Source organism: Merops nubicus, unplaced genomic scaffold (genome assembly GCF_000691845.1).
Source record: "Merops nubicus isolate BGI_N331 unplaced genomic scaffold, ASM69184v1 scaffold7858, whole genome shotgun sequence".
NCBI lineage: Eukaryota > Metazoa > Chordata > Aves > Coraciiformes > Meropidae > Merops > Merops nubicus.
In genome coordinates, this window is record NW_008627674.1 from 1 (window position 1) to 10,638 (window position 10,638).

The following is a 10,638-nucleotide window of genomic DNA, read 5'->3' on the forward strand; positions in this document are numbered from 1 at the left end:
GGGCGGGGGTGCGACCGCCGGCCCTCCCTTCTCTCATCCCGCGGAACTGCATTGGCCCTCAGGACATTCAGCACACGGAGGAATTCCTCATCAAGCCCGAGTCCCGGATCCCCCAGCTGGACACGTCTCAGTGGCCCTTGTTGCTGAAGGTGGGTCGGGTTCTAGACAGCCTCGTGGCTCCTCCGTTTGTCCTCCCGATGCAGGCCCACGCATGTGCAGGGCTGATTCTGCCTGTAACCCTTCTGGGAGGAAACAGCACGTGTGATGGAGGCAGCCGCTCCGCCTGCAGGAATCACGTTAGAAAGCTTGTCTAGCAGTATGATTTTCATACTTACGTTCTGAATTCACTGTCTCCTGTAAAAACCCCACCAGATTTCTTTGCTTTTTATTTCGGTCTGACTGTGGCCCCTGTAGACTTCTGAGTTGCTTTTTTTGAGTTTTTAGGACACACTAGGCTTATCCTGCATTGTAAAGATTGGTATTGTGCTGCTTTCCCATCTCTCAGGGTTTCTGGATTTTTGTCTTTTTCTGGAAGATGTGGTGGTTTCATTGTTGGGTTATTTCCATTTTGGAAGAGACTGAGTTAAACTTGCAAACCAAATGTTGTGTAACTGGGGAGACGTATTGGGGTAAAGCAATGCTGGAACCAGTGTGAGATCAAGAACACCTGTAACTTTTGCTTGGATTTTGTAGAACTTCGACAAGTTAAATGTGATGACAGCACACTACACGCCTCTGTCTTCTGGTGCTAATCCCCTGAAGAGAGAGATTTCGGACTATGTTAGGTGAGTGTAGTAAGAGCCAGAATGGTTTATTTTTCTTGCCCAGTTAGTATCTTCAAAACATTTCCTGTTTTGGCTTCCCCTTGTACTTCTCTACTTGATTTGGTGCCATGCTACTAACCAGTAAATGTCTAAATAGGACCCTCGGGTCAGTTCCTGTAAAGATTGCTTTGTTTTGGGGTTGTGGCTGGTCTGTGGATGGACATGCAAACACTTGAGTTATTCCCCGAGGTCTTATGGAAAATCCTTTGGTTTTGGGGCTGCTTGGAGTTTGTGAGTAGCATTTAGTTTGGTTCAGTGATCAGCAGTGGGGAGAAAGAAGAGAAAACTCTAAGCATGTAATTTATTGCCTGCTGTGTGCAGAGCAGCTTGACATGTGCTTACTGAGAGCAGCTGTGAGGCTTATTGCTTATATGGCTGTATGGAAACATTTCTTTGCAGCCGTGACAAACGTTGTCAAAGCTTTTGCACTATTGCTATGTTTGCCCTGATCCTTAGCTCCTACTCTGTCGTCTGGCACTATAGGTCTGGCTTTATTAACCTGGACAAACCCTCCAATCCATCTTCTCACGAGGTGGTTGCGTGGATCCGACGCATCCTTCGAGTAGAGAAGACTGGACACAGTGGCACTCTGGATCCTAAGGTGACTGGGTGCCTCATTGTGTGTATTGAGAGGGCAACACGACTTTGCAGCTGTGACAAACGTTAGCAAGAGTGCAAAAGCTTTGACATGTTTGCTCTGATCCTACTCTGTCGTCTGGCACTATAGGTCTGGCTTTATTAACCTGGACAAACCCTCCAATCCATCTTCTCACGAGGTGGTTGCGTGGATCCGACGCATCCTTCGAGTAGAGAAGACTGGACACAGTGGCACTCTGGATCCTAAGGTGACTGGGTGCCTCATTGTGTGTATTGAGAGGGCAACACGACTGGTCAAATCTCAGCAGAGCGCAGGTATGTTTGCTGCCTGGGACTGGTCATAGTCTAAGTGACTGGGGAGGTGTTCTTTTGGAGACAAAATGGAGATTTCCAGCCTCTGAAAGGGCTTCTCGTGTCTTCAGTCCCTTGAGCTTAAAGGTTGGTTGTGCTTTGCACTCCAAACCAATGAGGGCATCTCTATGCTATCACAAGTTTGGTTGGTTTGTTTTTCCACTTGCTTTTCTGGGGCTTGTGCTGTTTTAAGTTGGTGAAAACACTTCTGCTGTGGTGGCTTCATGTACTTCATTAGCTTACAGCCTCAGCCTCTACCAGTCCAGTAAAGTAAAACTTGGTGAAGAAACAAATGTAGTTTAGTTTTATTGTGTTGGAGAAACAACCAACTCTGTCCATTTCCTAGGAGAGGTGTTTGTGAGAATTTCAGGGATTTGTGTGGCTGTGAAGCAGTGTGGACCTTCAGGTCAACATTAAATGCAAGCAGCTGCTCCTCACTGCTCTTGTCATTCTTTCAGGCAAAGAGTATGTGGGAATTGTTCGGCTGCACAATGCAATTGAAAGTGAGGCTCAGCTTGCCAGGGTAAGTCTCAGTGTGTTCCTAATGCTAACACTTTACCTGCAGAGCATTCAGCATCAGAGGGAGATGAGAGGCTAGGAGCAGAGCTTGGGTGCGCGCTGTATGTGAGGTGATGACGCAGTTTATCCATTCTCTGAGTGCAGTGGTGCTGTCCTCCTGCAGCACCCTGATTCCTGTTCCAGGGTCTGGGTGCTGTGCAGCCTCCAGACATCCTCCAGTCTCCCAGTGTCCTACTGGGGGCTGCTGTGGTGTGTGGCTGGCTGCCTGCAGGAGGGAAGTGGTGCCAACAGGGTTGGAGCCCCTCTCTGGGGGGCTCTGTCCTCACTGAGATGAGGGATGGTGTCTGATCACATAGTGCCACCTGATGAAAAAGCCCAGCTGTGCTCACTGGTAGCTGGGTTAGCATTTTAACCACATCTCTGGTTCAGATTTGCTTTATTAAATGTGACATCACCTAATTATTATGAATTGTGGTTTCTTGCTATCAAAGTGGTTGTCGTTGCTGGAGACTTCAAGGTGCTCCTGTGTTGGCACAGGTGTGAGCTGTTACTTCTGCTTCTACCCTCAGGCCATAGAAACTTTGACAGGTGCCCTGTTTCAGCGACCACCCCTCATTGCTGCTGTCAAACGACAGCTGAGAGTCAGAACCATCTACGAGAGCAAGCTGGTGGAGTATGATCCTGAGAGAAGATTAGGTAAAACAGGGCTTTCCTATCTTCTTCCTATGAAGCTGACAAATTTTTTTGTGAAATGGACCACTTCCTATTTTTGGCATATGTCTTAAGACCTGAGTCCTCACCCCTGTCATGCAGTAACTGCTTCATGTGTGTGTTTGGTGTGCTGGGAAGCAAATATGTGTGTTTTTTTTTTCTTTTGTACTGCTGCATCTTTCACGGAAGAGCCAAATGATGTTAATTAGATGGCATTAGCACTCGGTGCAAAGATGACCTCCATCTATCACCCCATGCTGATGGCTCTGTGAAAGGCTGGAGGCACAGCTTTTGGCGGGAGCTTCTAGGTGTGGTTCATTTCTAGATACACATTTAAATATTCTTCTCTCCTCTTCTACATTCCAGGTATCTTCTGGGTGAGCTGTGAAGCAGGCACATACATACGAACACTCTGTGTCCACCTTGGCTTGCTGCTTGGTGTGGGGGGCCAGATGCAGGAGCTCCGCAGAGTGCGCTCGGGCATCCTGGGAGAGAAGGTAGAGTGGGAGAAGGGAGCCTGACTATGACCAGCATATCTGAAATTGTCAGAATTGCAAGAGTTCCTTGGACCTGCATTGATTTTACAGTGTTGGGGGAAGGTATAGCTGTATGGCAGCTTGCAGGAGTTTTGCTATAAGTGGAAGCTCCTGCTGTAAGTGATGTTTAACCAAAGTGTTGAGTTCAGTTCAGGGTGTTTCCCCTGTTCTGGTAATTAAGCTTTGGGACAGTGAGTGACTGGGAAGTGCACCATGGTGACTGGAAGCTTGGCTTATGCCACCTGTATTTCTCGGTCTACAAGCCATGCACGTGCTGTGAGATCAGGTGTGTGACCTGTCTGTTTGGCAGTCTGTGACTGCTTGGTGTCGCAGCACGACGCAGGGAACATGCTTCATTGAAATGAGCCTGGGAGACACAGTCTTGTGTGATTTTGAACAATCTTTTCAATCTGGTTATAGCTGGATCCTGCTGCTGGTCCAGACTCCAGAACTGATTTCTTTCTGTGCAAATTGGGAGTGTCAGAGTGCAGGTACTCCCCCACCCACCTGTGCTCTTATCACATATGTAAGCACTGGCCGTCACTTCTGAATTCCAAGTGTTGGGCTGCTTACAGCTGTTCTGAGAATTTATTCCATGTTACAGATGGAGGAGCTGGTTAATGTAGACTTTTGCTCACTGACTTTGTCTAGAAGTCGCAGGTGTTTATTTATTAGGTCATATTTCAGAGTTGCATGTGGACGGACCGTACACACTAGATGCAAGTGCTCTGTGAGATTAGGAAGGTTGAAGTCTGGGGTAGCACGAGTCAGGCTGATTTCAGGCTGTTGATGGAAAGCATTCTTGTGTCTTAGGTTGCTTTTTTGATGATTCCGAGTTGGCATCTGTTTGTTAGTCCCTTTTATCACACTATTTGCTGTTGGACTTGAGCAGTTTTCTTACATGTTTTGATTTGGAGAGTTGAGAGGGGTTGTGTCTTTGCAGGACAACATGGTGACTATGCACGATGTCCTGGATGCACAGTGGCAGTATGACAACAACAAAGACGACAGCTACCTGCGAAGAGTCATCCTGCCACTGGAGAAACTGCTGACTTCACACAAGCGCCTGGTCATGAAAGACAGTGCAGTGAGTGCCTGGGATGTTCACAGCCAGAGCCTGCAAAGTGTCCTCCTAACCTATACAGTTAATACAATAAATGGGGATCAGGATCCACGTGGTCCCCAGCACTGTCCTGATTGTGAGCTCTCTGGGACCTAGTATGGGCCACTGCCAGATCAGCAGTAACATGCAAGAGCCAAGAATTGTGTGGCAGAGAAGCTACTCCTCACTTCAGGAGGGTGCTGATTGTTATAAGAGATCTACCTCATGTTAATTGCTGTCATAGGTGCTTTGCTTGCTTTTTCTAAAGCTAAGTTTTGTGTGGTGGACAAGAAGTAGATACGTAGGGATGTTACTGCTGGGACTGTAGTGGCAGTGGGAAGCTAAAATATTAGAGGCACTCCTTACCTTGTTTTTATTCTCTAATAGCATATAAGCTGTTACGTTCTCTACTTTTTCAGGTTAATGCTATTTGCTATGGAGCCAAGATCATGCTGCCTGGTGTCCTGAGGTATGAAGATGGTATTGAGCTTAATCAGGAGATTGTTGTCATCACTACTAAAGGAGAAGCTATCTGCCTAGGTATGAAGCTCCTTGTTGTTCTTTTGCCCAGCTAACTGCTGAAATAACAGACTGTGTTCCAGTGAATACACAACAAATGAGTCCCCATGTGCAGGAGGCTTAAATAGTGCTTCCTGATGGGGACTGTGGGTTTATGGCTCAAGGCAGCTGTTATTTGGTGTGATGTTAAGAAACAGTGGCTGCATCAGTTCTTGACAAGGTGTGAAGAGTACCTTAGTCTGGTTGATGTTCAGCTGTGTGCTGTATGTGAGGTGATGACGCAGTTTATCCATTCTCTGAGTGCAGTGGTGCTGTCCTCCTGCAGCACCCTGATTCCTGTTCCAGGGTCTGGGTGCTGTGCAGCCTCCAGACATCCTCCAGTCTCCCAGTGTCCTACTGGGGGCTGCTGTGGTGTGTGGCTGGCTGCCTGCAGGAGGGAAGTGGTGCCAACAGGGTTGGAGCCCCTCTCTGGGGGGCTCTGTCCTCACTGAGATGAGGGATGGTGTCTGATCACATACTGCTCTCTGGAACATCACACTTCCTGAGCAGATCATTGTAAAAGGACTTAGGGAACTACTCAAAGGGTGCTTTGTTGTAACCAGGATCTTCAAAGAAGCTTGTAGGTGGCAAGTGCTGACCTATTGTATAGGTGGTCTGCCATGATGCTTAGTTCTGATGGGCCTCATGCTCTGTCCAAACCTGTTGGACTGAGGGGCTTTGGAAGTGTAACACAAGCACACTGTTGTTTGCTGCCTGCACTCTGGTCATCTTGATAATCTGGCAGGAAAACCATTGTTCGTTTGTAGGATTACTCTCTTCTAGTGTGGCTGTACAATGTTTTGGGAGCTGATGAAGGACCAGCACTGCTCCCTTTTATAGTGGTGTGGTTCCTTGCACTTCCTGGAAGTGCTCCAGCAGCTGCTCACAGAGCTCTTCCCCATCCACTGGTGGTGTTGGTGCTGCTCTGAGAAATGGCTGGTCTTAATGTGTTCACTGATCCAGAACCAGTCTTTGGGTAAGATGGAGAGGCCTGTAGTTAATCTGTGACTGACACATTTGCTGCCTTTGAGCAGTGTTGGTTCAGAACTTCATCTCCAGTGAGGTTTTGGGGTGGAATGCTACTGGTGGAGGAGTGTTGCTCCTTTGTGCTGATAGAGGAAACAGGCTAAACAGCAGCTTCCTGCATTGCTGTTGTGGTTCTGCTTTTAAAGAGTTAATGAACTCTTGCCCTGCTTCTGCAGCTGTTGCCTTGATGACCACAGCAGTCATTTCTACCTGTGACCATGGCATTGTGGCGAAGATCAAGAGAGTGATCATGGAGAGAGACACCTATCCCCGCAAATGGGGCCTTGGTCCCAAGGTGCGTGGCTTGAGGGGGTGGTCAGTCCTGGGGGGCAGGGGGAGCTCAGCTGTCAGGATGTGGGACTCTGCTTCCCTCGAGCAGAGCTGCTCCTGTGTCTGCTCCAGGGCATCTGTGTGGTTTTGCTGTGCCAGCCCAGTGCCCGTGGGAGTGAGGCTTTACCTGGCACTGGAGCCTGGGAAGCTCTACCTGAGTGAGGCCCAGCTAAGACTGCAGCTGCTGCTTGGTGTAGGCTTTGCAGGTCTGGACAGTACCAGCCCTCTGGTAAAGAGCCAAATGATGTCAAGTGCATGGCATTAGCACTCTGTGCAAAGATGACCTGCTTCTATCACCCTATTACTGATGGCTCTGGAGGGGCTGGGCAAGGAGCTGCTTTTCCTTGTATTGCAACTGCAGCAGTGCCAGAGTGCAGACTGTCTTGTGAGACAGTACATTGTGCCTGAAGGACAGGAATGATGAGGATACCTGTTGTTGAGTTCCACTTCTGTCCCAGGCATGTGGCTGTCAAAGAAATCAGCAGGTCAGCAGTACTAATTCCCTGCAGTCAGATTGATGTTTCACTATGGCAAGTGATGCAGCTTGTTCTTAAAAATAGCTATTGAGTTGCTGTGGCTTATTCATTCCTGTGGTTCAGGTGAGGTGTAGAAAGCTGTGGGGATGTGTGCACATCTGCCTAGTAGCAAATGTGAGGTAATGCCAGGCCAGTTCAAGCACCTTGGAGTCTATAGCAAAGCCTTGCATTTGTAGCTGGAGTTGTAAAGCTGAAATGCAGCATGTCATTAAGCTGGAGAAACTTAGTCAAAGACCTGACCTCTGATGTGCAGTCATCTTATTCTGCTGCTGTTACTTCTCCCACAAACTGGCCCTTATTTACTGATGAAGATGCCTCCTGTCTGAAATTTGTAGGCTGCTGTGCAGGGGATGTTTTGTGTGATTTGTTAGAAGGTCCTTGGAGAAGTGCTAAATCAGTAACACTGTAGTTATTGGCTTGTGTTGTACCTGAATTACTTCCTCTTAGGCTGGATGGCTGAAGCTTCAAGGAGGATTTCTCCTCCCTGGAGCTGCCATCTGACTGGTTGCATGTTGCTTTCAGGCCAGCCAAAAGAAGATGATGATCCAGAAGGGGCTGTTGGACAAGCATGGAAAGCCCAATGAGAGCACACCGGATTCCTGGAAGAAGGAGTATGTGGATTACAGGTGGGTACAAGGTGTGTGGCTCCCACGTGGTGGGCAGAGGAGGAGCCCTGTGCAGTGAAGGCTGAGCTGGGGGCTGCCATTTGTGCTTGGAGCATGTTAGACCTGGCCCAAGGTTTTCATCTGTCCAGACCCATGAGGTGTGGTGGCATTTCTTGCAGTGCCAGGGACTGTGCTGCTGGTGGGCAGTGTTGGAGGGGAAGTCCCTGAGCAGACAGTTATCCCTTTCTAGCCTGTTGTGGTTTTAGAGGGAGTCAGTCTGCTAAATTAAATGGGAAGCCTTGCTGTTACCTAGCCCAGCTGGTCCTGGTGCAGTGTATGCTGGTCTCCCCCACACCAGCCTCCCCTCCCAGTGCCTGGCAGGTGCTGGGGAGCCCTTGCGAGGGGGCGCCGGGCTCTGTACTGGTACACGGTGCAGGGCAGCGGCTGTGCTGCTCAGCTGGGGGACCTTCTCTTTCAGGGTTGCTTCCAACAAAGAGGCAGCTGCTGTTCCCCGAGCTATGTCAGAGCTGGAGAGGGCTCCAAAGGTGAGTATTGTTGGTGTTTTCTGTCTGTAAGGTTGTCTGGGCCCTGATGAGGAGTGGTACCTGTTCCTTTAGGCAGTTGGGATCAGGTGCTGGATTGTTTGCTGCTTTGCTTGTTCCACATTCTGAGAGCCTGGTGCCCTCCTGTGTGTTGATGTTGCGTGGCACATGGGCTTTCTCTAGGGTGAGCTCTTCAGGGCCTTATCCTGGGGGTTTGTTTCTTGGACATTATATTTTGGGTGCAAGTCTTGTAGCACAGTATGAGAATGAGGAGCTCTGACTTGTGGTGTACAAGCTGCAGCATCTAAGGAAATATGTTATATAGAGCCACAGTGGAGGTTTGTTGTGCCTGAGAATGTTTTTGGAGACCGCAGACAGTTGCAGAAATGTCCATGAAAGAGTTGCATCTAAAATTGCATCTAAGTTAGAGCTTGTGTGTGATCTAAGTCAGGGCGTGTGCATGCACCTAGCAAAGTGCAGTGTTTTAAACTCTAGAGCATTTGGGGTACAGGAAACACTGAGAAGTACAGGGTGCAATTTTGTCAAAAGCAAATTCTGGACAGCGTATGCTGGAGGGGATCACTGACAGTCTGTAGCTCACCCTCTCAAAGTTTGGTTGAATAGGGCATTTTTCCTGATGGGGTTGCAAACAATTTTTCCATCATTTGAGCTCCTTTAAAAGATGCTGTCTGACAACATGTTCCCCTAACAGAGGAAACGAGAGTCAGAGAGTGAAGCTGAGGAGGCTGTGACCCCACCATCCCCTGCCACCCCACCGTCAGAGGAGCTGAGCAAGAAGGAAAAGAAAAAGAAGAAGAAAGAGAAGAAGGCCAAAGAGGCAGCTGAGAGTGGGGGAGAACCAATAGAAATGGTATGTAAGTGGGTGCTGCTATGGTGTAGTCCCAATGTGGGAGAGATTGCTGTCTCTCCCTGATACCTCCAGGATAAGCACATCAGCATCCTGCTGTGCATGCCCCCAAAGTGCCAGGATCCCCATAGGCAAGAGAAAGATGTCTGTATGGGTGCGTTTGTAAACTGAACTGATTGAGGGTGGTGGGGCAGGTGAGGCTCGTGGGTGTGAAGCTGCAGTAGGGCAGGGATGGGGTGAGCAGCAATCTGTGACCTGGGCTGGTTGGTGGGTACATGCTCCTGCCAGGCCACCTCTTCTCTGGTGCCTTGTACACGGGCTCCCATGAGAGGGTGGTGCCTGGCACAGTGCTGGCATTCAGTCAGTGTGCTTGAGTGCTTGTATGGTGGTGACTGTGGCCATGGGGAGCCTGTACTTCATCTGCAGTGGGGCTCTTCCTCCTGAAATGAGCAGTGGTGGATTTCTTTTTGATTCCTTCGGGACCTCTCCAACCTTTTCACAGACCAGTGAGACCAGCACGAAGAAGAAGAAGAAGAAGAAACAAAAAGAGAGAGAAGAGAGTCCAGAGTAAGCAGCTGGATCTATCCAAAGCAGACGACTTCATCAGTAGGGAGGGAGGAGTCTGAGGCCTTGAGAAAGAGGACTGTCTGTGTTGCAGAAGGACCAGCAAGTTCCCAGTTCCTTTTCTGCTGTGTATGAGTGAGTGGGTGTGTTCGCCCAGGATATGCCTTGCTCAGGTATCCCTCCACATCCTGTTTTAAGGGTTGACAGAGGAGCAGGGTGCCTGACTGCCCCTGCACTGATTGCTCTCTAAAGCTGAACACCATGATGCCAGTAGAAGTGGTGTCTTCAGGGAAGCTGTAGCTCCTGGCTCTTGCTTGGTGTCTCTGTTTTCACCCTGAGAGGGAGGAATAACATTTCTCCCTCCCCCTCTTGTTCGGCCTCTTTCTTCCTTTTCTTCCAAGGTTGGAGCTGTTGCCTGACAGTTGCAGAATGTGTTGGTGTCTAGAGGACTGGCTTTGTCATGGCCTGTTTGGATGGGGACAGTCAAATCAGTTATTTAAAGGGCTCTGGTTTGTTTTAACCTGGATGTATGCTTGGCTTGACACTCAGCTAGATGAGGTCACATAGTCCACCCAGATATTGATCAGTATTTGCTTTAACTTTATCATGAAAGGTTTTGAACATTAAATTCCTGATTTTCCTCTTATGCTTGTTAGTTGACCAATCCCTAGACACAGTGACCTGTCAGTGTGTACTTCTTGCTGGCTCTTTCCTCTCCACCCTGTTAGTTGTTGGACTGGGACCACAGTCCTTTCAGTTGCCTTCCCTGGTTTTGACACCTAATACATTCTGAAGGCTAGAAGTGAAGTGGCCATAAAGTGGCTGCCCAGTATGCTTTCTCAAAGGGCTGTTTGGAACCAGAGTCCTTGTGAGGAAGAGCTTGGCCAGTTAGCTCTGCAAGGGGCGCTGGGGCTTAAGAGGTTTCAGAAAGACTGATCCTAATATCCTTATCTGAGGTGGCTCGATGGG

The 10,638-nt window shown here is 48.8% G+C and overlaps 1 protein-coding gene across 1 annotated transcript; it reads left to right on the forward strand.

Moving 5' to 3' along the window:
- The first annotated feature begins 37 nt into the window (after positions 1–37).
- Positions 38–9,676, forward strand: DKC1 (dyskeratosis congenita 1, dyskerin). The gene is made up of 13 exons (XM_008946400.1): positions 38–149; positions 694–785; positions 1,552–1,736; positions 2,231–2,295; positions 2,861–2,987; positions 3,369–3,499; positions 4,482–4,625; positions 5,060–5,180; positions 6,401–6,519; positions 7,613–7,716; positions 8,174–8,240; positions 8,950–9,108; positions 9,608–9,676. Exons 2-13 carry the CDS (start codon positions 715–717, stop codon positions 9,674–9,676), a joined length of 1,362 nt encoding a protein of 453 aa, XP_008944648.1. The 5' UTR covers positions 38–149; positions 694–714.
- The last annotated feature ends 962 nt before the right edge of the window (positions 9,677–10,638 follow it).

What these genes read in the sequence shown, in the direction of transcription:
- DKC1 (XM_008946400.1), top strand. Translation starts at nt 715, where the DNA reads ATGACAGCACACTACACGCCTCTGTCTTCTGGTGCTAATCCCCTGAAG. An exon ending in TGATCCTGAGAGAAGATTAG is followed by an intron (nt 2,988 to 3,368) that starts GTAAAACAGGGC and finishes TCTACATTCCAG; the next exon opens with GTATCTTCTGGGTGAGCTGT. An exon ending in AGCTGGAGAGGGCTCCAAAG is followed by an intron (nt 8,241 to 8,949) that starts GTGAGTATTGTT and finishes TTCCCCTAACAG; the next exon opens with AGGAAACGAGAGTCAGAGAG.